This window comes from Sander vitreus, chromosome 10 (assembly GCF_031162955.1).
Source record: "Sander vitreus isolate 19-12246 chromosome 10, sanVit1, whole genome shotgun sequence".
NCBI classification, from domain to species: domain Eukaryota; kingdom Metazoa; phylum Chordata; class Actinopteri; order Perciformes; family Percidae; genus Sander; species Sander vitreus.
This window is the reverse complement of record NC_135864.1, coordinates 4188932-4215927: the sequence shown is the minus strand read 5'-3', so window position 1 is coordinate 4215927 and position 26996 is coordinate 4188932. Positions and strand designations below refer to the sequence as shown.

The following is a 26996-nucleotide window of genomic DNA, read 5'->3' as shown; positions in this document are numbered from 1 at the left end:
AGACGTGAGATTTTAATCGCAGCCTACGCTCACGTTCAAATTGATAAATGCCGAGCTTTGCGTAGGAATCGCGTACGCCCGTCCTACGCCCGTTTTAGGTCGTACGCACGTTTCATAAATGAGGGCCAGTGTCTTGAGACCAGTCCAGAAATCGATATTGGTAGCGTTTTGTGGGTGTTTTTTTATATCAACAAAAACGATGGCCAAAACAACCTTTTTCCAAGACCAAAAAAAAAAGTTATCAAATAAAATGAAAAGTATAACAAAATGTATCACAATTTCACACAATAATGTGAAAAGCAGATGAATGGACACATGGTAGCCTGGGAAAATCCTGACTAACTTCCGGCAAATTTGAGATTTGCTCTGCAAGTCCGTCTGGCCAAGAGCCCATTCAAGCCCGTTTCCAATTTTTCCAAATTGAGGCACCAATCAAAACCGTTGAGGCGGGCTTTACACCAATCACAACCGTTGAGGCGGGCTTTACACCAATCACAACCGTTGAGGCGGGCTTTACACGATGACGATAGCACAGCGACAGCAAGCAGCTTGTTGTTTACATTCAACATGACGGCCACCGAAGCGCAGCGACCCGTTGATGCCGCTGTCGCTGCTACGTCACCCGGATCGTTGGTCCGATTGGTTGAAGGACTATCCAATTGCGCGCAGAGGCATTTGAGCGGCGTCCGTTGGTGACGAACCTTTGGAAATGAGCTGTGAATGAACCTTCCCCAGACCCACTCTCAGTTACAACTGAGAAGAGTCTGGTGTCAACCAGGCTAGACAAATGGACTAATTACTGTTTAAATGCAAAGTATTACTCAACCATCTGCGCGCACCTGCTGGTTGGTATTAACAGCATCCACCGCTGGCCAAAACTCTCTCTTCTTCAGCTGGGATTTAGATGTAAAGTTAACGTTACTTTCAGTTGGCTATTCTTCATGTTTATCAGCAGAAATGTGTGCAAGTTTATTTCAGGCCGTCAAACTGCCAAACTAACCCTTGTGTTGTCTTCCCGTCGACATGAACTTGTTGGCCATTTCGGGTCAAATTTAAAAATGAACTTAAAAATGAAAAAAAAAATTTGGAGCTTTTTTCCAATGCTTTTGCCGCTTTTTTTAAACTTTTTTTAAATTCACGGTCAATAAAACTAATTTATATGAAATTATACCTAATTTTTTTCTTTAAAAAAAAAGGCATACATTATGAATTATTATGACTAATAGTTAAGATCAGAGGCGGTTGAGTGGATCACAGACTGGTATATGTCAAAGTTTAGTCGGGATACTGTTTTGAGACCATTGAAACATTTTAAACACCCAACATTCAATGGAAGTAATCATTAATTTTACCTGCGAAGAATGTTTTATGGGTTCCATACCATACAACTTTAGAAACGGGTCAAATTTGACCCAAGGACAACACAAGGGCTAAATCCCCCTGATGTTTTTCAGCTTCATTTACACTGTCTGCGTCGGCCGTCAGACAGTCCGGCAAAAACGCAGGTCTTTCCATTCAACGCAACCCCACGTCACGCTGCGGTGGCCAATCATGTAACCGTAATGGTAGTTTAGTCTGAAAACATTCACTGGCTCTTCACTTTGGTATTTTGCTGTGTACTGTGTACACTGGAAAACGTGAAAGTCGGACACTAGTGACTATTGTTGGACTTCTGGCCCACTGGTATTCAGGACACCTCCCCCATCTCCTTCTGTACTGTATGCCTATGTGTTATAATGTGTTGTATGTCTTGCTGTAGGACCAATTGCTCTCTGTGGACGAAATAAAAAAGGTAAAAGTTGCACCATAAAAAATAAAAATAAAAAAACAAATCTCATGACTTTTAAAGTCACAGTGACCTAATTTGACAGAGAGATTCCTGCATAAATCTTTCCTGTAAACCAGATTACTGTAATACACACGACAACAATTGTTGGTCGTTCATCATTTTAAAATGTAAATAAAAACCTTTTGGTTGCACAGAAGCCCTGCAGTTATACTCAGCTGCTGCTAACTGCTTGTTGGTAGGCGTGTTTGATGATCTGAAACACTGCTTTACCAAACAGACTGCGTTGACTTTAGTGTCTTGTGACTCTTATCATCAGTGTATGAGGGATAAGGAGAAGACTATTCATTGTTGTGTCAGCAGCAAGCAGAATGCCGACTCAGTGTGAAAACTGCAACTGAAGTGAAACTTGAAGCCCGTCTTCAAAACTCACAGCCCCGTGCTCCGAAACCTCTCAGCTGGACTCCTCTTGGTACGAATACAGCCTTGAATCCGACTAATACTGACAATATTAAGTTCTTTCACACGTTGGGGTCTTTTAATAGAATTTTAATGAATTAGAAAAGAAATTAGATACAAATCATTAAAAAAAAAATGTGTCAAGAATGTGCTCTTATGGTTGCTCATATATATTGTGTTTTTATCAAAAAAGACAACAGCTTAGCCAAAAAAAGCAAAAGCTGCTCTGATGATTCAGTGTCTACCTGCTGATTACATACAGTATAATCCCACTGCGTCTCTGTACTAACTTTACTATTAAAGTGCATATGTACCATAACCAGTAGGGTAGCACGATATGACAGAGATATGCAATAAAGTTGTGGAACATACTTGCAATAAATAAACCGATATTAAAGTGTACTCAGTTCTGCCTTTCTGCTTTCAGTATTCTGCTAAAATAAAACAAATTACTTAAAAGTGCTCATATTATGGTTTTGGCTTTTTCCCCTTTCCTTTATTATGTTATATATCTTTTTTAGTGCACGTTATAGGTTTACAAAGTGAAAAAGCCCAAAGTCCACCCCAAAGGGACTCACCATCTCCAACAGAAAACACTGTTCACAAACTGCTCCAAACAGCTCTAATGTAGTCCAGCCTTTACTTCAGAGACAAACGTGGTCACTTTGTAACACACGTTATAATGCTCGCCTAGCTGCTAGCGTGGCGCGCCCTCATACTCTGCTTCTGACTGGCTAGTAGTCCTTACCTAGCTACTGTCAGGGCACGCCCTCATACTCTGCTTCTGACTGGCTAGTAGTCCTTACCTAGCTACTGAGCATGTGCGACTCCCAACAAAGATGGAACAGAAGTGAGATGTCTCACTCTGTAGCTAAAACAGAGAGCTCAACACACAGGGTGAAAAGAGGAGCTGCAGCAATGTGCAGTACAACAAAAATATGGTGTTTTTTGAAAATTAAACCATGTAAACCTATTCTGATATAACCTCTAAATACAATCATGAACCTGAAAATGAGCACTTTAAAAAAGTTTTCCACCATTATTTAATTGAACATTGAATATAAAAGAATGACTTTTTTTTTTTAAAGTGCAGTTTTCTACTGATACTCACTTCCGACTGACTCAAAAGATCTCTAAGTGTCTTTCGCGATATGTTGCAGTCTTTCGCAATGCGTTTATTGCGCCAGCTGATACTGCGATAACAATAAAAGCAATATATTTTGCAGCCCTACTACCCAGGGCACACTTCTGTTTGTGATCCAAGAAGAGAGATTACAATGTTAAAAGCAGTGCACTTGATTTGAATACCTTCAGCTCGGGTGTCTACGTCGGTGGAGGCAATCATGTTGGGTCGGGGTAGTTTGATGGACGGCTGGGTGTCGTCTCTCCCAGCCTCGCAGATCTTAATGCCGGGAGATCAGGGAGTCCAGCATTGACAGCTACACAATACAAAGACGGAGAAGGCAGTTCAATGCAAGACTTGTGATCAGCAATTGATCTATTGTGAGATCATGAACTTCACAGTGAAAGGAAGTTACCGTGAAAGATCATGCTCTGTAAAGAACACGAAGCCCATTTTAATCAGTGATCCTCAATTAACAATAATACATTCAAAATTCATGGTGGGTTGGAGTTTGCCATATGTAATATAGAGCTGCAACTAACGATCATTTTCATTGGTGATTCTTTTCTTGCGATTCATCAATGTGTTGACTGATCTATAAAATGTCAAAGAATTGTGAAAAATGTCGATCAGTGTTTCCCAAAAGGCCAAGACGACGTCTTTAAACGTCTCGTTATGTCTACAACTCAAGAGGTATTGAGTTTAATGTCACCGAGGAGAGAAGAAACTAGAACAATATTCACATTTAAGAAGCTGGAAAAAGAAAACATTTACTTTTTTTCATAAAGAAATGACTCAAAACGATTAACCGATTATCTAAAAATAGTTTGCGATTAATTTAATAGTTGACAACTTAGTTAGTTGTCGTTAGTATTTGCAGCTCTAATGTAAATTTCACATCATGGTTAGGGCTGCAACTGATGATGATGTTCTCCGTCAGCTTAAGATCAGGTCCTTTTCAAAACGTTCTCTGCGAGGTTTTCTCCCTCTCAGCTTTGGGCTGTTGCATGGTCTTTGGGAAAGCACTTAACCCCCAGGACACTTGGCAAGGTTGTTTCATAAGAGTGGCGTAACGAAACAAGGGTGGCTGAGAACATCTTCATTAACCTGCATGCTGTTTCTGCTTCTGTCTTATCACACCAGGCCGTCCACCTGCTGATTCATTGCAAAGAAGCCAAAAGTTCCTACTGGGCCGCAATTTTTAGGAACCAAAATTGTTTAACTTCACGTCTGGTGACCACCCCACTTCCCTAATCTTCTTGTCACAGCATCGCTGTTTAGCGTGGATAATGAGTTCAGAACTTGTAAAAACTAAATTGAAATGTACAAGAAAACTCACAACATGGACTTGAGACCTCCAGCTAAAAGAATATAAGCTTTTTAAAAAAAGTTGTAGAATTACCCCTTCATGCATTTCTCCTACCTCTAATTTACATTAGCTATGTAAACTATAGGGGTGGGGGGAAGAAATCGATACAGCTGCGATATTTTCTGTGGCAATACTGTATCGATACTCACAGACGCCAAGTATCGATCTTTTATTATAAGTGCGTTGGTCAGTTTGTCTGCTTGACAATCCCTTTTTGCAGCAATAAAAGTGAAGTGAGATGAACAAAGAGAGAAACGTATCTTCTTAGATAAAAACAGATGTTGACAAAGTTTCCTTTTGGGCGAGATGTTTAAAATCGCAATAATATCGTATCGAGACGCAAGTATCGTGATGACATCGTATCGTGAGGCGTCCCCACCCCTATGTAAACTACTGTTTCTAAATAGGGATATTTGAAAGAGAACCTACAGGGCCTCTCATGTGTAAAAAATGTATTTCTCCATGGCAGTTCCTCTCGGGGAGGAATGGTTGTTCAGCAGTAGTTCAGTGAGCATGCAGAATGGCTGTGTGACTTCTACTACAATGTAACCGTAAGCAGGGCAAAGGGTCTAAATTATGAGCCACTCAGCAATTTTTCCCAACGTGCCGTGACATGAGAGGACAAAACTAGCCACCATGGAAATGCAAATGGCATGGTGTGCAATTTCTGGCACCAGCACTTTAAACTGATACAAAGCCATTAAGATGTTGAATATTTTGCAGGTCATCGGGGCTGCAGTGCTAACGATTATTATTATTATCATCATTATCATAATGTCACTTTTTATTTTTTTTTAAGATTAAACAATTAAGCATTTTCTAAATGTCGGAAACTATAAAGTGAGAGTCTGAGCATCTGGAACCAGCACACGATTGGCATTTTTGACTAATGACTAAATGACTATTCCCTTTAACTTTTAAAAAGGCCCTGAACAATACAGGTGTTTTCAGTTAATGGGGCTGATTGGGCCTCTTCCCAGCACTGTGTGGGTGTCCATAGACTGATTGAGTGACATCTTCCGGAGTCTTTTGTTAGTAGGCTCGTTCGAGATGAACTGCGCCTCGCCTGTAAAGTGGATGAGAGCAGACGGCGGCAGCCGGGGGCGGAGACAAAAAGCTGCGGTCAAGTCAGACAGTTTCCTGCCGTTTCCAGCAGCCTTCAGTCTGAACAGGAAGTCACAGACACACTCACATCCTGTTAGGTCTGATTGTGCTTTAATAAAATTGCTGATTTTAATAAACAACAGACTGTAGATGATCCGTAATCTGAAGAGATTTAGTCCCTCTGACTACTAAACGTAACTATCAGCCACACAACATGTGTTCTGTACACAATAAGCCTTTAAATCAGACAAATAGCAGTTAAAATTCCTCCAATTCAAAATCAATAAAAAGTTTATATAAAACGTCATCATGTTGAGTCGATTCTGAACCAATCAGCTGTTAGATCAGTTGAGAGGCAGGCATTTCCCAGCATGCCCCGGGTCCGCCTGGGTCTTGCAGTCTTTGAAAAGCAACTGCGCTGCCTGCTCTCAAAACTGCGGCCGCCTTGATCTCGTGAGGTTATAGTTGCCCACGTGTGCATGACGTCAGAGCAAGTCGGGATCAAGTTGGACACAAAGCTAACCGGCATGCATTGGGCGCCGATCGCCGGCGGTCCATTCTGCCCAGACTTGGCTCATCTCGAACGAGCCTGGTGCTGTTGCACCTGTTAGGGCGGGACAAATGACAGCTGTATAATTCTTATTGATAGAAAGAATTTGTGACCTAATAAGTTCCCATCAAAGCTCCGGCCCACCTTCAACCTGAGCAGAGTCTAATCAGGCTGAGTAACTGAAAACACCTGTGTGGGTGTTCAGAGGCTTTAGAGCTTATGTACCCATTTATTATAGAAATTGCCATACGTTTTGTGCCAAATAATAAATAAAAATAAACAAAGTTTGGGGAAGAAAAGTATGCTTTCTAGTGTTCTCTCAGCAACAGTAATTTCAGCTCAAGCAACAAAAACTTAATAAGGTGCAAATAGTGAGCATTAAAATCAAATGTCTAAAATGTCAATAATAAAAATGATACATGATGCAGCTTTCAGTGTTTACTGGTGATAAGCTCACATGCAGCACATTCTGTGTTTGTGCAGGGTGCGCCCAAACTGTCACACACACACACAAGACAGACTGGACAAACTGACAATCCATTTAAACTAATCTTTGACCAGGAGACGAGTTAGTGTCTCTGTCACCTCAATGGACAGGGTCATAAAGCAGGCAAACAGGGACAGCCATCAGCGATGGAATAAGGGCAGGAGACACCATCAAATACGCTTAGAAATAGGGCTGTGCACATTTACCTCCAAGAAAAATACACACACACACACACACACACACACACACACACACACACACACAGAGAGAGAGAAGGAACTGAATTAGCAAGAAAAAAAGACGTGGGGAAAAAATGGGAATTACTAGCTTTAGGATATTTGTTGACAAGACGACAGCTTTACCCTACTAATAAGCTGTCATTAGCATGAACACATTGCAGTTTGTTTTGCTTCGGTTCGACGAGGCAGCTTAGCTAGCTAACGTTATGTGTCATAAACCTAGGTTAGCCAACGTTAGCTAGCTATACGTTAACGATGTCATCATAGTGTCCATAAACACATCAACAACCTACCTCGGGGAAACCTTGTGTTCTCTGTGGTCTCGGGGTGCCTTTAACAGAGTATAAACCTCGCCGCAGACCTCTTATATTCCTATCGTAGTCATGGCTGGATGAATTCAGCGCGGCAACACAGCACAGATTGAAGGAAAAACAGGAGGCGGCTCTGCTGGCAATGTCGTGTCCGCGATCCAGCCTGCGGCGTAGTCACGTAACCCGGTCGTTCGACGTGCTGTTGCCATAGACACAGATTAGAAAACTATATACATATACACAAATAGGAAAACAAAATCAACTTAGAAGACATAGTGGAAGTGAGTGTGAACACATACAGGTAATTTGACCCCCTTAACTGCTCTCAAAATAAACAGAAATAGACGTGCGTTACGGCTGAAATTGCTACATTGTATTGCACAGTCATGGCATATGTGAGCTGTGTTGTGTGAGATATGCTTGGCCGGCGGGCGGGCGGGAGGAAAACTAGGATGGGTTGATGAGGAGAGCGACGACTTTAGGGTAAAATCTTTTCAAGTGCCTGTTGGTCCTGGTGCTGATGGAGCCGAACTTGCGGCCAGATTGGAGCTTTCTCTTTCTGACGAGGAAGTGAGCTGGGTGCTCATGGGTTAGCCATCTGGGCTAAAGCTTATGTCAGGTCTAGATAGTTCTGGAAAATAAATGACTGATACATTTTTTTTATTTCGACTATTTCAAACCTGTTGATAAAAGTACGTTTAGATTATCATGGTTAAATGTAATGTCAGTTCTGATAGGGCTTTTATTTTGGAAAACATGTACGTTTTGGAAGCGATTGATTTATGCTCCGGGGCGGCCAGACTAGAAGTATAGAGGATCTTTGATTGAGGCTACAGTTTAGATGTTCTCTACGCAGTTTGTCTTTCTATTATTCTCTTTTCTTTTAGTATAATTTGCTCAAGCAACTAAATGGAAATACACTAAATTACACAAAGGGGTTTGAAATGTGCAGTAAAAATAGAGAAAGTCAAGTCATTCATGATACATGTCCGGGTGAAAGCTTGCTGTGCGTCAAGTTAGCCAAAAACAATAGCAGAAGTGAAACGGGTTAACCTTCATAATAAAACAACACACATTCTTTACGTCATCTTTTAGTTTGTATTTAGTACACGCTACATCATCTATACAAATATACGTTTATTTTTTATTTTTTATTTTATTATTTTCTAATTTTTCATTGATTCAAAAACATTGCAACATAAAAATATGTCCATATAATAATACAAAATATTATTATAATTGTGTTTTGTTTTTGTTTTTCATACCGGAAATTGTTCTGTTGATCAAAGCTAGCTTCACACAGCAAACGTTAGAGGAAATTTCTTTACAGCACTTGAAACATTTGCAAGTCATTCAGAGGCAAAAGTCCACTGCTGGTCTGACAACCGGGTTACGCCACAAACATGACCGTGAGTAACGAGCGTAATTGTAGCTTTAATTTAGCTTAAGCGCGACGATAAGTTCGCGTTTCCTCTGCGCATTGCTAAGTAGCATTCAAGCTCGCTATCAAAGTTGCTTTAGTTGGCTGATACAGTAAGTTTACATTCACTTCCATTGATGCCACGGTTAGAGGCCAGGCGACAGCAATATCGATTTTGTTCATTGGTTTGATTGAGCAATAGCGTGAATTGAGCAGCACATAAAGTTAACAGCAATGACGTAACGTTGATAACTAACAGTCACAATAAGATCAGGTGGTATGATGCTGGTATTCACATGACATTGTTTCTCTTCATTAAACTATACCTATCTTTCTTTCTTTCCTTCCCTTTTTCTATCCTTTCCTTCTTTCTTCCTTCCTTCTTCCATCCTTCCTTTCTTTCTATACTATTATGTTATTATAGTAGTAGTAGCCTAATATATTACTATTGCATTGCACCTATACTATATCTTTTACCTCATTTTAACACTACCAGTATGTGAATGTCATACCGTCTTACCACATCAAATATACTACATTATATTTCTGTTTACATATATTCTAGACTCACTGCTATTAATCATACCATGTCACTTTCCCTCATAACTGTCACTTTAACATCTCACTTTAACCTATCACTTACCTTCTAACTTGTCTTTAATTGCTCTTGTATAGTTAATTAACTTGTACTAGTTGTGTATGTATACCTTATTTTGTACTTCTCTAGCTGTACTCATTTCTGTCCTGTGTTTCTGCAACGTGTATGTTTCCCCTCTGAGGATCAGTAAAGGTGTATCTTATCTTATCTGACCTGTGATCTTTAGATATGTTTTTGTATATGCTACAACGTAGTTCGGACCTTTATTTCTCCCTCGAGGAAACGTTTGGTTTGCAAGTAAAGGGCAAAACCACAAACACAACATGCAAGAGAACATGGGACATTTATTACAGTTTACAGAAAACAACCAAATACAAAAAGGTGTGTCTGTTCGTTAAAAGTATCAAACCATTCAAATGGAAGCCATGATAGCGTGCTGCTGAGCAGTGCAGCCAAGGTTCATTGTAAAGTGCTTGTATTGTACTTAAACGGAACAAAAGGAAATTTAAACAAACTGTTTTTTACCCTCCCGGAAGGGAGAAGAAAAAAATCCTCTTAAGAGCTGGCTACAATCGATTGTGCCTGTTATGTTTCCATATGAAGAAATCAAACAAAAGGTTAAAAATAGGGCTGCACGATATTAACCTGACTCCGCCAGATGGATTGCTTCGCATTTGCTCGACATATCCATCCGGGAACTTTCCGTTGGAGAACTTTTGGGAAGGGGCGAAAATACTGGTTAGCTGATTGGATAAACCATCACCTATGTTGGCGTTAGACGGGCCAAATCAACCAATCAGATCAACGAAGCTAGCTAAGTTAGTGAAGCTAGCTAAGTTAGTGAAGCTAGCTAAGTTAGTGAAGCTAGCTAAGTTAGTGAAGCTAGCTAAGTTAGTGAAGCTAGCTAAGTTAGTGTAGCTAGCGTTAGTTTGGCTTCAAGGACCTTGCGGTTCTTCTAATGCCATCGTTTAACATACAAGTAAGTTAGGTAACGTAGCAACGTTTTTAAACTTGCCATTTGTATGTGACATGAACCTCATCAACGACAATCCCCACCAAGTTTTCACGGTACACTTCTGAAGAAGAGCAAAAGAAAAGAAAAGCTCAGAGAAAAGCCTCCAGTGCATTTTTTTTTGCTCTTCTTTCAATGAAGGAATACTTTCTAATTCGGATAAAACTTGCGCGATAGCTACGCTCATCTCAGACTGAACAGTCTAAACAACTGTTGCCCGCCTCAAAACCCGCCTCAAAACCAACGCTGATTGGTCGTTCGTTTGACGAACGGCTCCAAATTTTCTCTATCTCAAGATGCCAGACTGATCTGCGAGTGGAAAACTGGAGCTCGCGAGATCAGGACGGTCTCACGAGGCTAGCACGATATGTGGAAAATATGCGATAACGTTGAATATTGCGATAACGATTGTACTTGTGATAAATAAACTATATACTAAAGTGTACTCAGTTCTACATTTCTGCAGCTTTTAGTATTCTGAAAGGAAATCATTTCCAACATTGTTTTATTGAACAAATTGAACATTGAATTGAATGAGTGTCTTTCGCGATCTGTCGCAGCCTTTCGCGATATGTCGCAGCTTTTTGCAATATGTCGCAGTCTTTCACGATATGTCGCAGCTTTTCGCGACATGCCGCAGACATTTCGCAATGTGTTTATTGCGCCCGCTGATATATTGCGATGATGATTAAAAAAAACAATATATTGTGCAGCCCTAGTTTAAATGTACTTTATAAAATATTTGTAAAGTTGGACTTAAAACTTAGGCCTTGATGTAATTAATTGAATTATAAATATGATAAATAAGAGTCCTTATCCCCACAAAACACACCGTCAATGACTCCGTAGAAAACCAGCACATTATATCATCTATATATCCCTGTTTCTTTTTACAGAAGCACGAGTTTGAGGTGGCGATGACGTGTGAGGGATGCTCAGGAGCTGTTACCAGAGTCCTCAACAAGCTGGGGGGTGAGACTAACAGTCCTATTCTTCTCTGGGTGCTGTAAGAAGAGAAAATACAGACACCATGAATATTTATATCAATATAGGATATAGCTACATATCAGGCAGTCATACCACCCACATATAGTGTAGTCTGTCATTGCTGGACCTACCTACCTACCTCCACAGCATTCCGGGATGGGAGAAAAACGTGCTCTGGATTATTGGCATTTCTTTAAACCAATCGCAAGCGTCTTGGGCAGCGCTAAGGGCCAGACGCAGCAACGGTGCCGCTTAAGGGTGCATGATATATCGACTCAATATCGTTATCGCGATATCACGTTGCGCAATATTCTATCGAAAGTGTTGCGATAAGTATGCAATATTTAGTTTATTTTGTGGAGCGCAGCATCCCGTCAGTTGGCTGTGTGGCTTAGTGGTGTTTGATTTAAAAAAAATGATATTTGACCGACATTAGAATTAGAGCGTTTCATGGTGAATCTTGTCTAGGGTTGCTTGGATATGGACAAAATGTGATATTGCGATATCAATATTAATTTTGATTATTTTAAACACATGTAAAATTACAAAAGTTATGGGAAAACGCATCAAAATAGATTCATAACAAAACTTTTTTTGTTTTCTTACAACACAAGGTTTATTTCAACTGGACTGGTCCAAAATGAATAAATAAATAAGGACCATGTCTACAGAACAGGACATGTTCTACTGGTTGGACAGTATAAAATATATAAATAAAGAGAACAGGACACCACTTTTCTTTCACTTCTCTGACTCGTTCCGTTTTGTTGTCTCTATCTATTTCTTCACTTACACTGTCACTCTCGAAATATGCACACACGTGGTACGCTCCACAGGGTTTGTCACGTGGTGGACCCGTGCGCTAGCCTGGCTCCGCCCTCCTCCGCTCAATTTTCATTTTCCTTCAGTACACCGTCTGGGTTTGCGGTATAGTCTTGGGTTTTCTCCGGCCAAATATTTGGCGGTCCAATCAGTGAACAGAGGGAGTGGCTGAGAACGATGACGTTGAGGACGTGCGCGAGAAAGATGCGAGCGAAGCCATTCTGAGTCGATATATCATGCACCCCTAATCTTGTCCTTTATAAAATCCAGTGCATTGCGACTGTCTCCGGTGCCGTTGCTTCTTGGAATTAAACAAAGTGCGTCTTTGTTCTCTGTGCTCTCAGATGTGAAGTTTGAGATCGACCTGCCTAAGAAACTGGTTTGGATCGAGTCCGACAAGGACGTGGAGGTTCTCACGGAGACGCTGAAGAAATGCGGGAAGGAGGTCAAGTACAACGGCACCAAATGAAGGAATCCGCTTCCCGTAGAACAGGTGCCATGATGGGGATAAAGTGTTTAAGTCCGTATGGATTTATGTTTATGATCTCCGTAAAACTTTCTGTTAATCTGTAGGGTTTTTTTTTTATGACCGCCAGAAACAATAGTTTTAGTTATTATTACTTTGATTGAATATATATTGTCTGTAAGCAGTTTTGCTTGAATCAGACGACAATAAAAATAGAATAAAACACGTTATTAATCTTTCTCTGCAACAGTAAATTCACATTGAGCGTATTAGTCCTGCAAGTCGCGACCATTGTCATTAGCAATTGAACTGTTATGGATTTTAAAATCAGTTTACTTCCTCCATCTGCATGTGTGTGTATTTTTTGTAGGAAATCATTGCTGCAAAGTGAAGATTTATGCTGGAATTCAAGTTCTTTACCTGTCCTAAAAGGTCTGATTGATCCTAAATGACCCCCCCCCCTTTCAAGCTCGCACGTACAAAAATCCCCTTGGATGCAGTTCTTCTAAGTGTTGTGATTTACCACATTAGCATGAGTTTAACCCTTGTGTTGTCTTTGGGTCAAATTTGACCCGTTGTCTAAATGTCTATATCAGAAATATGGGTTTCTTTTTAACTACCTAGTTTGGATTACCCTAAAAAATAACACAGATGATTCCATACAACGCTCTTCGCAAGTACAACAAAAGATTGGATCTCTACTTTCATTGAATTTGGGGTTTTTTGTTCATTTTTTTTTTAACATTTGAAAAAAAACCTGAAATGTTTTGAAACGGTATCCCGACTGAACGTTGACCCTTCTGTGATTATCCTTCCTTTTAATTAGTCTAAATAATTCATAATTTCTGCTTTTTTAACTCAAAAATGACGTATCATTTCCTATAAATTAGGTTTTTTATTGACCATGAAGTCCAAAAATAAGTGTAAAACTAGTAATGATTTTTGGTGTTGGTGGTGTTTATACATGGTAGTGAAAAGGAGTGTTAAACGTCAAAAAAGCGCCAAAAAACATTGAATATAGCTCCAAAAGTGTCGAAAAAAGAGACAAAAACGCCTGAAAAAGTGTTGATTTTCAGTTTTGACCGGGAGGACGATGCATGGTCGAATTGGAAGACAACACAAGGGTTAAACAGACATCGCTGCTGATTGGGTAACGTCTCTGACACACCCACCAAACAAGAGAAGACATACCTCGAAGCTCGTTGCAAACCGTTTCACACCATTCCGAGGTAACATGTCGTTCAATCCGGAAATCGTAGCGAATCGGTGCACAGAGCAAGAGATTGAACGTACGCATAGCTGCCATTTTCAGTCTTTCCTGTTTGTGTAAAGAGCTGCAAAACAAACACAAGCAAACTTTCCTTTAACACCATTAAAGTACATTCCCTGGATTGTAAAATACACTTCAAAGTATTGGCTATTTCTGCCTGGAAGTTGACATTCAGTATTATTGCATTTGTTGGATCTGACATCAATTAAAAATCATCCTTCAAAGCTTCATTAATGGAGATGTTTGTAGATCTGCACCAAGGTGGGAACTCGGCACATCTCTCTTCCCTTCAGGGACCATCTGCAAATTTGTAAAACTGATTCCTTTTAGCTGCATCACACTTTACACTACAGTAGTCCATTAATACCACAGGTCATATTAATCATGTTGATTGATACTTACTAACGTATGTCTTTGTTTTCTATTAACAACGTGAAGCCCTTGTTGTAATTCACACTGTGTTTTCTCACTTTGGGAAAAAGAAATCATCCCTTTGCTGGACTTTTGTAATTGTCTTGAAATGTTGTGTACGCACAGGGGAAATAAAAGCATCTCTGCCTCACTATGTTTAGTTATTTCCTTTTCCATAGCTTTAATAAGTAATACTTATTTCAACGGTATTGATAATAAACATGATTTTACTAAACCAATTTATGTAATGGCAAAAAGAGCAAATTCATGTTAAAGTGCCCATATTATGAGAAAAACACTTTTTCTGGGATTTGGGGTGTTCTTTTGTGTCTCTGGTGCTTCCACACGCATACAAACTTTGAAAAAACATCCATCCATGCTGTTCTGAGTGAGATACGGTTTCTGAATGTGTCCTGCCTTCAGTCTCTGGGTGAGCTGGTCAAAATCGGCACGGCTTGTGACGTCACAAGCCGAAACAAGCTGGCTAACCGCAACCGTTAGCTCGTAGCGTTAACATGCTAATGCTAACGCTAGCATGCTACCTCGTTCTCAATAGCAAAGCACTGCTACAACACACACAAGTTCACCATAATCTACTAAAGAACTACTTCCATGTGCGCCCTCATTTAGAAGTCTCCCAGCTAATCCTGCCTTGTAACTGACCGAAGGTGGAGAAACAGCCTTTCTTTTACTGTCTATGGAGCTAGCTAGCTGACGTGATCTACATCTGAGCTACTGAGCATGTGCAATAAAAGATAGTACAGAAGAAGAAGAAGAAAAGAGGTCTCACTCTGTAGCTAAAACAGAGACCAGGTGAAAAGAGGATCTGCAGCAGTGAGAGAGAGCGGTGCAGTACAACAAAAATATGGTGTTTTTTGAAAATTAAACCATGTAAACCTATCCTGGTACAACCTTAAAATACAATTATGAACCTGAAAATGAGCATAATATGGCCACTTTAAAGAGAGTTTCTGCACAGGAAGCACAAGACAGTTAAGTTGGTCATTTCTGTCCCGCTGGAACATCTGCATGTTTATCTTTTATTTATAAAATGAAGACAGAATGAGTACTTGTATGTTCTGTATCATATCTAGACATGAAAAGGTCACAGCCAGATCTGTATGCAAATTTGTAATGTGATACACCATTGCAACAGATATGCAAGTTTGCATATTCAGGGTAAACATTTTCTTCTTCCACATGATCAAGTCATAATACATAAATTGTGTCACGTGAAGGCACTCAGTGATGATGATAATAATCTTTTAAACAAAGTACCCTGCTGTTCGTGTTGATTGAGTGGCAACACTGTAATATACACCATCACTGATCCTAGTTTCAGTGTATAAGGATCCCCATTAGCGGACGCCTAGACGACCAGCTAGTCTTCCTGGGGTCCAAAACAACGTGTAATCAGACAATATTAAAACATTTCATGACATATACATAAAATAAAAGAAATACAACAATATCTGCTTATAGAACTAAATAACAAAAATGACTCCAAAAAACTAAATAAAACAATTAAATAAAAAATAATAACAAACCAAGCAAATAGATTAATATCTTGAAAACAAAGTTATATATTACAGTATATTATATGGCTAACGTTAAGGTAGCTCATGTAGACAACGAAGTATTAGACAGTAGAACTATTTTTAACCACACAATAAGAAACCTCATGATAAATAATTTAAGTGAAGGTAAGATTTGACTTTCTTTTAAAAATGTACCTTTCCTGTGATAAAAACGAATGTTACTTGGGATATTATTCCACAAAGATGCATCCTAATATTTCTTTCCTGACCTTCATTTAACCAGGTCAGTTGAGATTACAGTATCCTTTTCTAAATAAACAACCAGGTAGACATTCGACAGTTGCCTTGTGTTTTCTGATATCGTGTCAGTATGTCGCCCAATTGATGTGCTCTTCCCTGCTTGAGATCTAATAACGCAACACGCTGCTGAACCTGTCTGAACAAGAAAACATACAAAACTCTCATAGGGGTAAAAAAACATACATCCATAGGTACATTACAAATGTCAGTGTAAATGAAAACAAAAAGAGTCACTGGACGTCTCCCTGCTCACTCACTGGTGTGAAAATGTTCAGGTTGCATATTAACTTGATGCTTTAACCACCAGGAGGTGCTGTGTGATCAAGATGTGCCCACTTTCTTGAGCGCTTTTAATAGATTTAACCTTCCTGTTGTCCTCGGGTCAAATTTGACCCGTTTTCAAAGTTTCTATGTCAGAAACATGGTTTTCTTTTCAACCAAATTTCCTAAAAATAACATGGATGGTCCTATACGCTAATTGATGATCACTACTTTTATGGTCTCCCCAGGAGAACATCTGTGATCATCCATAAACATATGTTTCTCTGACCTTAACTATTAGTCAAGATCATTCTTAATTGCTGCTTATTTTACTCAATAATTAGGCGTAATTTCATGGAAATGAGATTTATTCACCATCAATTCCATAAAGAAGTGTAAAACTAGTGGTAATAACTTATGAAGTTGGCCAAAAGGATGTAACACAGAATTGGGTGATCATTTATAGGCTACTTTATGCTTTATAAACAGGCAAACCGAACCGGAGAACAAGTGCATGGTCGACGGGAAGACAATACGAAGGTTAAACAAAATGCAGAGTTTGCCTCCTTTAGAATGTTACTTCCCTGAAGAGCTCAGGGATAGGTTGTGATGAAAAGTATTTTGTGATCAGAGACACATTTCTGTCAGGAGAAAAAAAGTTTGGGATATTCCGATGGGAGGGAGCGAGACGTGGAGAACACTCCTCCATGAGTCTAATGTTTCAAACAGAGACCAGGATCATCATGTCAGACACGTCATCAGCTGTTAGGATTCAGTTATGAACTGCAAATAAATGAGCTGAACATCACTCAGTTTGAAAGGCAGGTGTATCACTTCTGTGGCAGCTTATACTGTGTAACATGTGGCTGGATATTTCCTAGAGTGTGCGTTTTAATGTTTTAAGTTATACACTTTGTTGTATATAACAGACTCTCCTGTCTGTTTAGATCACTGACATCAATCTGAGACAGGTTTGGTAATTAGTTTACCAGGTGAGCCTAATTAAAGGGAAACCTAAGGAGGTTGTTCCATATTATTAAGCAAGGCACAGGTTTCATGCAATATGGGGAAAAAGGATGATCTTTCTGCAGATGAAAAGTGTGCAATAGTGCAGTATCTTGCAAAAGGTATGAAAACATTGGATATTTCACGAAAAATTAAGAGAGATCTTCGTACTGTGAAAAGATTTGTGTGTGATTCAGAGCGCAGACGGGTTCGTTCGGATAAAGGCGTATTAAGGAAAGTTTCTGTAAGGCAAATTTATCATGTTAAGAGAGCAGCTGTGAAAAACCCACTGATGACTAGTAAACAGGTATTTGAAGCTGCTGGTGCCTCTGGAGTCCCAAGAACCTCTCGATGCAGGATCCTCCAGAGGCTTGCTGATGTGCGTAAAGCTGTATTTCAGCTACCCTTAACCAAGGCCCACAAGGGGAAACAATTGCAGTGGGCTCAGAAATACATGAAGACTCATTTTCAAAAAGTTTTATTCACTGATGAATGCCGTGCTACACTGGATGGTCCAGATGAATGGAGTTCTGGATGGTTAGTGGATGGCCAACAAGGCTGCGACGTCAGCAAGGAGGTGGCAGAGTCATGTTCTGGGCTGGAATCATGGGAAGCGATGGTAGGCCCCTTTAGGGTGCCTGAAGGTGTCAAAATGACCTCTGCAAAATATGTGGAATTCCTAACTGCCCATTTCCTGCCATGGTATAAAAAGAAGAACCGTGCCTTCCGGAGTAAAATAATTTTCATGCAAGACAACGCACCATCCCATGCTGTAAAAAATACCATTGAAGCGTTGGCTGCTATGGGCATAAAAGGAGAGAAACTCATGGTGTGGCCGCCATCATTACCTGATCTCAACCCTATTGAGAACCTCTGGAGCATCCTTAAAAGGAAGCTCAATGAGGGTGGGTGGCAGTTTACCTCAAAACAGCAGCTCTGGGAGGCAACTATGGCATCGTCAAAGGAAATACAGGCAGAAACTGTACATGGACTTACAAGTTCAATGGATGAGAGAGTTGTTAAAGTGATATCAAAGAAGGGCTCCTATGTTAATATGTAACTTGATCTGTAATGACGTTTTTGATTGAAATAGCTTTGGTTTGAGTAAAATTACCTCCTAATGCAGAAAAATACTGTATCCTGATTACGATATAATTGTAGAGTGTAGAGTGTGTAAAAAATCCTATTAACTGCCAATTGTATATACTATTTAGGGGAAAAAAGAACAAAAACAGTATAATAATTTGGAACACAGTGTATAATCACTAGTCTTGCACTGACAGACCTATCTCCATAGCGCTGCGGAGTAATGTCTGGCTAGTCCACACAACAATACAGGATGGGAGAAAAATGTGCTCTGGTTTATTGGCATTTCTTTAAACCAATCAAAACCGTCTTGGGTGGCGCTGAGCAATGGTGCTGCTGCTATTTTGCAGTTGTTTAATGAATCATAATGTCAGGGATAATGGATGCTCACCGAGCAAAGGCTGGAGAAGCAAAGAGTCCCTTGCTGGCCCCCCTCAGTCTGAACCAGCCACTGAGGCGAACAGAGACTCATTGTGTACAGCACAAACTCCACAGATAACAGGATTGTCAGTACAGTCACTGGATTCCTCATGTTACCCTCCCACACACACAAACACTGTCTCTCTTCAGTGCAACTCATGGATAATGGCCGGTCAGTCTTTTGCTGGAAGAAGCTGCAGTCGGTAGAGTTTTCTTTTAGTTTAAATGCCTAAATTGATTGAAATAACACTGGAAAAGTATCAGCATCCACAGGCAAAGAGTTTTTGAGCAAGGCACACAATCCACAAACAGCTGTTGTAAGTCTCACAAACATGCATGACCGTGTCTAATGCTGCGTTCCAGGCAACCCGTAACCCGTGTTTTCACAACCTTCTACCCGTGAAAGTGCCCTGGAACGGCAGTCAAACCCGTAACTTACTCCCCGTGAACTCGTACCAGATCGTTGTACTCCCAGTTACAGTGTTTGACGTCACACACACATAAACAACAATGGCGACCCCTGTTGATGCTGTACAGACGCCGGTGATTAACGGTGAGAAATAGAAATAAATAGACATAAATAGGCAACGTAAAGTAATCCTGCACATTGTAATCAAAACAATACACATACAATTGTGTACTACTACAGGTTATGTTTATTAAATGAAGCCCTAAATATGTCGGCGACTAGAAATCACTAGTATCAGCTAGCGCTAGCCAACGTCAACGTTAGGTAGCCGCTAGCTAACGTTAACGTTAGGTAGCCTAACCTGAACCCTGCCAACGGCACGATGTTTAGCTAGCCAGCTTTGACGGTGTGCCAAATGGCATTATTTTTATCATCAGACGCACAAATCTGCTGTACATAAACGTAACTAAACCGACTTTCACTCTATCATAGTTTATCTGGATGATGACATGCGTGACTTTGCCTGGAACGCTACCAAGTGGTGAGTCGTGACTTGAAGTCGTAACTTACGGGCTAAGAACTGTCTGGACCCCAGCATATCTCTGTGGGGAACAAGGTGAAGCTGAAAAGAAAAACATTTGGTTTATTCGTCTTCTCCTTGACTACTGACACACACATGCAACTGGAAACTATGTGCATACAGTATATACTTCCCCTGACAAATATTGGCTTCTCTTTCTCGTTCCACCGTTGATACAATTAATGAAATATACCGAAGTAAATACAGCCTGTTTGCTTCTATTGTGAAGCTGTTGTTGACTAGCGGGCTCCCATGTTTAATCTCAGTGATTAACACACTTTTGTTGTGTATACATGTTGAACGCTTCACGTAATGGCCTTTGGAATGTGGCGACAGCAGGCTTGAACTTTCCACTGACTTAAAGCGCAGAAAGCCAAGACAAGGCAAGGCAGCTTCATTTCTATATAGCCCATTTTAACAGCAAGGCAATTTAAAGTGCTTTACAAAACATATTAGAGCAGTTGAAAAGAACATCTGTTAGAGAAAATATAAGAACAGCTAATATAGAATAAGACAGGTATGATAACGAATAAAGCAGTGCAAATTATACCTGAGCTTGTATCAAATCGTACTCGGGCACGGTACAAATCAATCGTACCTAACATCAACACACCCGTAATTCCAGTGAAGGAAAATCATAATGCTACAGCATAATGGTATTTTTGTGTGGCAACATTTTGGAGAAAGACCCTTTCCTGAATCAAAATGACAAACAACAACAACAACAACAACAACAACAACAAAACCAGGTCCATAAAGAAACGGTTTTCCCAGTTTTCTGTGGAAGAACCTGACTGGCCTGCACAGTGCTCTGACCTCAACGCCATCCAACACCTTTGGATCAACTGGAACCTGGTCATCCATCATCAGTCTCGTTGGACCTTACCAATGCTGTCTGAATGGGAGCAAATCCCTGCAGCATATTTAGCATATTAATTAGCATATTAACATGCTAAAAAATCTCTCTCTCTCACACACACACACACACAAGCACACACACACAAGCAAGCACACACACACAAATCCCTGCAGCATATTAACGTATTAGCATGCTAAAAATCTCTCTCTCACAAACAAACACGCACACACACACACACACACACACACACACAAGCACACAAGCACACTCACACAAATCCCTGCAGCATATTAGCGTATTAACATGCTAAAAATCTCTCACAAACAAACACGCACACACACACACACACACACACACACACACACACACACACACACTGTGTCCTCAGCTGACCATTAGTAATATATGTGTCTGTGTGTGTGTGTGTGTGTGTGTGTGTGTGTGTGTGTGTGTGTGTGTGTCCCATGGGTAGGGGTGAGGGTGAGGGTGGGGTGTAGTCAGGGCTGTCAGATCCTGTCCAGGGTGCCAATGCAAACACACCCATCACCAGGAGGTTACAGCCAGTCAGGGAAATGTGCAGTTTTGACTGACGAGTGCAAATAGTCAGAGGACCCTGCGGCTTCCCGTCTCTCTGGGACTCTCGGCCGTATGTTTCCTCTCTGTTTGGTGGGACTTTATCCTCCTGTTCTGGGTGGAACTTCACGTCTTATATGCCCATAATTCACAGCGCAGGAGATGTATCACGTAAATGCATACTGTCAATGGAATTACATCCTCCTGTTCTGTAACAGTATGGAGGAAAAGGAATCATATTTAGATTTGGGTTTACTTTATTTGCACATAAACTGGTGAAAGTAGTGGAAGCAATATCATGGACATAATCAGACTGTTCGATACTAACCATGAACTCCTACACTACTTATGCTTCAGATCTGATACTGCACATATATATATATATATATGCAACCTTCTTAGACTGATCCCTACCGTTAACCTGATTTTATTTTGTATGATCGATACTGTTAACCTGATTTTGGCATTGTATATATTGTATATATTTTATCTTGGCCCCACATTTTCACTTTCCCCAAATGCTGCACAGCAATTTCCCTCGGGATAAAGAAAGTTTTAACTTATCTTAATTTTACATGGTCTTTGTTTCATAAAAAAGACAATTTAAAGGGATCATAAGATTCAAATGTGATAGCCATGCTAACAGCCCTTTGTTATGCTACATACCAGAAAAAAACTGTCAGATTAATAAAAAACTGAAATAATCTTTTGCAACTCGTATTTTTACCTTCTGAAATAAATACTTGTCATCAAGCTGTGATGCTTATTTGACACCAGAAAACAATTTTGTTGGATGAGAAATGGAAACACTGACACATCAGAGCTGAGGTCTCCAAACTCCATGTCCTGATATGAACGATGAATGTAAAGGCTCTGCCACACCAACCCGATGACCGACCTTCGGCAGAAAATGCAGTCGGACTGACTGCCTCCCCGAGTTGGTCAAAAAAGTGCCTCGGAACACACCGAAGCTACGCCGACTTGAGCGTACATTCTGCGTGTGCGTGAGCCTTAATACGTCTCCATAACAGCAGGCGGCGCTAATCTGTATTGTCGCCCAAAAAATTTAAACCGGCAGCTGATTGGACGAACACATCACGTGGGTCTGGCTGCTCCTGGATTTTACAACCGAACATAATGGCGGCTCGTTCAAAATACGATCTCATATTTTACGAAGATAGTTCACCGAAACGTGTTTCTGAAAACATTTTGTGTGAAGTGAGAAATAGGCCATGCAGTTGCTGACTCTGTCTTCATTTCAGATCGACAAAGGTCAGTTTAAAAGATTTTCGTCAGATTTTGAGAGGCGTTAGTCCTGCTCATCCCGCTCGTCATTTCCGGGTTAGCGCTCCACCAATCAGATTGGCCATTGAGTCCAACTGCCCGCCTTCCGATTCAACATGTCAAATCGGCCCAAATGAAGGCTGACAGCTCCTCCGACTGACGACGGCACGGAACACAAAAACTCGAGTCACTGACCTCGCCAGACTGTCCGACGGCCGATAATCGGGTTGGTGTGTCAGGGCCTTAAAACGTCCCGTCATAACTGCTGCAACAAAACTAACAAACAGTGGAGGAGATGTCAAATAAACAACAGGCCCACACAAGCCCTTGATAAGGCAAATCAGGCTAACGCCGCCTTCACAGTATGCACAGTAGATACAGCTGCGAAACGACCGGAGGTCATTCAGTTCCTACTGAGATTCGCAGACCGCATGTGAATGGGTCCGAACCGATGCGAATGAGTGCGGTGCGGAAAAAATCGGGTCCGTTGGTCATCCGGATGCGTTAAAAAAGTTGAACTCGTACGACAGGCAACGGATGGTTCCTATCCGATAATCCGAGCAGAAGTTAGTGTTGCTATGGTACTGATAAACAAATCTGAATTCTTAACTTTTATTAAAACAAATAATGATTTCCTAACCATATGTTGTCATGGGGTTAGTTGATATATATTATATTATATACGATGTGTTGTCATGTATTTTTTTTTATTTTCATGATTTCCTAACGTTATTAGGGCAGTTAATACAATTAAAATGTATTATTCCGCTATATCACATTTAACTGACCTGACATATCAACATCGTGGGCAACTTTTCCCCACGCAGCAGCAGCCTTTCTGTTTATATCTCTATAGCCCTCAGATGAGAGGTCATAGAGAATTAGACATTCAGACACTGACGGAATGAGTCGTTCTAGTCTCTCCGTCATTTTTTTTCTACTCGCTTCCAACGCTTTTAACGGTGTAGTAAGACATCCACTGGGGGCGCATTGCGTATTACGGAGCTGATTTCAAGTGCCAGTGTGAAGGCAGCATAAATCAGTAGTACTAGGTGTACCGCGGCTTTGCAGGGACTTGAGGGCACTGCTACTCTTCCCTCCGTAACACCTGGCATGGGTGCCGCTGGGACATGTTCAGGGAAAACAACACAAAGACATGTGGTATTTATTGTTGCCCCGTGTTCAGCTGCCGTGTTTTGGCGAGTACGAAGAAGATTCCAGTTTTGATTTGCATTCCAAATTTGAAAGAGTGTCTCAATCTGATCCACTTCAGTATAAAAGCCCACAAGAACAAATCAGATTGGAATGTGATATGGATTATCTACAATTCCCGCTATCAATACGATCTTGTCCTCATTCGTTACCTGCGAAGAGATGTAGGCCTATATAATGTAAAACAGCACAGGAAAGAGACATCATCAAGCGTGAAAAATTTATAAAAGTAGACAAAAACAGACCCTCAGAATCCCATGAATAAACATGCACTTACATGCACATGAACATAAACACGTATGCATCTGGTTTTATCTGAATAAAGAGTTGTGTTGGCAGACTCTGTTGCAGCAGCCAAGATGACATTGTAACAAGTCTGTAAGAGCCAAAGATACCCCAAGGAAAGATTAATTACACTAATAAGCAGAGCTTTTAATGTCAGGTTTCGCTTCGGGCTGATACTGCACAGTCATGATTGATGAATGCTTAGAGAGTCAGCGACTCTTGAGCCTGCTAAAAGGTCTACATGTGATTCCCTTTTGTTGGAAGTCCATTTCTGTTCTCGGCACCCTAGACTCAAAGATTGTGACATTTAACATCCTGTTGGCATTTAGCAGCAGTCCAGCAAGCTAGCAGGAGTCTCCTATAGTGCCTGCGTGCTTCTGCTGAAGGAGATTAAAAGCTCACATAGTTATTTAGTGTTTTTGCTGAACAAGCAGAGAAGCATGTGTGTACCTGCGAAGAACACAAGTGAAGGCAGGAGTTTCTAAGGGTTGTGCAGAAGTGTTTTAAAATCAAACTTTTTATGATCCAAACAGAAGCCGCAAAAGCGCCAGTGTTCTTTTTTCTTTTTATTCATCCCCAATTTTTACACTCGGTTGTTGGAACACACTACACACAAGCCTGAGCAGTTGGGGGTTCGGTGCGTTGGCAGTGCCCAGGAGGTGAACTGGCATCTCTCCATCTACCTGTCCATACTTCGTACTTTGATCCGTACGGGGAATTGAATCAGCTACCTTCCGATTGCCAACCCAACTCCCTACGGACTGTAGCCTGGAAATCCAGACCCAAATCTGAAAGATTAAGGGTCTGGGATTGAGTAATGAAAATGGCCCAACTCGAGGGGCTGCACCAAGCATGCATTTGAAAATCTCACTGCACGCAATTGGATAACACTACGACCAATCACAACAATACACGGGGTGACGTATCCAGAGCGTATCCATACGCTTAGCTACCAGCGGAGCTAACTGGTAGATTAAACTGTCGTCATCTGTTTAGCCCACCTCTGGCCCGCCTACATCAGATACACCGATGTGATTGGTGCAGCTCAGCTACAAGGGCATAGTTAATGAACATCATTACTGAATGCCAGAGTGACTCGCTGAGCATATTCAAATTGTGGTCTCACGAAAACTCTGGATTTCCAGGGTATACGGACTGAGCTACTGCCAAAAATCCCTCAAACTAATCTCAACTGTCTCAGGTCATAATCAGATGATGTTTGCAGTTTCAATTTTAGAATTTCTTACAATTTCCAAACTTAAAACTGATCAAAAATTAAAAAAAGTAGAAAGCCCATGGGACCTTAAGGGAACAGTTTGACATACAGAAATACACTTTGTAGTCGAGAGTTAGATAAGAAGATTGATACCACTCTCATGTCTGTGCTGTGCGCCAAACATTAAGCGAGGCCAGCAAACGGTTAGCCTAGCTTAGCATAAAGACTGAACACAGCTAGCCTTGCTCTGTCTGAAGGTAAAATATTCGCCCATCAGCAGCTCTAAAGCTCACTAATTAACACCTTATGGCTTGTTTGCTTGATTCGTCAAAAACCCAAAGTATAATTCTCTGTAACACCACATCTTGTCTAAACAATGTGTTTTTATGGTCACTCACTCTTTTTATTTCAGGTGTCTTTCAGTACGTCCAGGCTAAAAACTACCAACGTAAACTCTTAAAGGTCCAATGTGTAGGAATTTCTCCCATCTAGCGTTGAGATGATATATCGCAATCAACTCTCTCGCACCACGCAGTTCAAAGTACGTATTACAGCTACGGTAGCCTTCACGCCTTTTTCTGATGACGCCGTTCTCTTGCTCTTTTCAATATCCTTTTTCTTTTTCTGGGCGAAGAAGAAATTGGGATTTTGAATACGTGTGTTCCTCCATGTTTCCTTCTTCAAACTTGCCGGGCCCGGGAAGCTACGATACCCATTAGCAGCATTAGCAGCACCTGTGAGTTTATCATGTGACAGTGAAAACGCGAAAGGCAAAGCAGTATATCCTGTTTGTCCCTTACTGGCTAACGTATTTCAAGATGGCGCGTGAATATGGAGCGTCTACCCCAGTTCATGTGAATGCAAATGTAAAATGTCAAGCCAAAAGGAATACTTGGAATTGATGGTGGTGGTAAATATTCATGAAAAAGGACAAGTTTGTGAACAGGCAACACCGATTTTGATAATGAACAACTAAAAACGTTACACACTGGACCTTTAATTGAGGTAACAGAATGGCCTTTAGGACAAACGTTGTATTTATTGTGTCACTGATGGCAAAGCTCTCAGAATAAGCAAAGCTGTCCATTTCATTTATCATTCCTCCAAAGATGTGTTTTTTGTTATTTAGCATGAAAAAGTACCAAACTACTTGAACTTTTGATAACCCTGAACGTAATAAAAAGCTAAAAAATATCTGAATAATGCAATAATTTGCACATATTGCTTATTATAAACTCAGGGTCTCTCAAGTCTCAAAGTTTAATGTCTCAATTTTCCTTTATTTCTGCAAGAAATGCCATTTACCTCACCTAAACCTTAAAGTAAGTCATCATTTCTGAAAGAGCAGACTGAAAAGCATTTAGTGGTTCACGTTGTTTAGTAGTTTTAATGTAATTTAATATTAAATGAAGGGGTTCTGTTTCCTACTAAATAAAGCAAATACGGTTGCTTCTGCCAGCTTCCTCAGTTCTTCTAAAAGTACTTTCTGTTCTGCAGGAAGTGAATGTGTTCAGTGTAATGAGACGCAGCAGAACTGAAGATCTGCCCTCCATC

General features: G+C 40.6%; 2 protein-coding genes across 4 annotated transcripts in view; one reads left to right on the top strand and one right to left on the bottom strand.

Moving 5' to 3' along the window:
* slc36a1 (solute carrier family 36 member 1) overlaps nt 1–7939 on the bottom strand; it is a 50003-nt gene extending 42064 nt beyond the window's left edge. The window contains exons 1-3 of one of the 3 annotated variants that reach the window (XM_078260020.1): nt 7728–7939; nt 7411–7627; nt 3554–3684 (exon numbers count right to left, since the gene is read on the bottom strand). In XM_078260020.1, the coding sequence (XP_078116146.1) occupies nt 3554–3590 (37 nt within the window). In that variant the 5' untranslated portion in view covers nt 3591–3684; nt 7411–7627; nt 7728–7939. Of the gene's footprint in view, nt 1–3553; nt 3685–7410; nt 7688–7727 lie in introns of those variants that run through there. The other 2 variants (XM_078260018.1, XM_078260019.1) reach the window with 2 other exon arrangements.
* Nucleotides 7940–8694: 755 nt separating this feature from the next.
* atox1 (antioxidant 1 copper chaperone) lies at nt 8695–14565 on the top strand. Its single transcript, XM_078260023.1, has 3 exons — nt 8695–8837; nt 11355–11430; nt 12612–14565. Exons 1-3 carry the CDS (start codon nt 8832–8834, stop codon nt 12734–12736), a joined length of 207 nt encoding a protein of 68 aa, XP_078116149.1. The 5' UTR covers nt 8695–8831; the 3' UTR covers nt 12737–14565.
* Nucleotides 14566–26996: the final 12431 nt, after the last annotated feature.

Coding starts and splice junctions, on each gene's coding strand:
- atox1 (XM_078260023.1), top strand. Junction 11,431..12,611: donor AGTCCTCAACAAGCTGGGGG/GTGAGACTAACA, acceptor CTGTGCTCTCAG/ATGTGAAGTTTGAGATCGAC.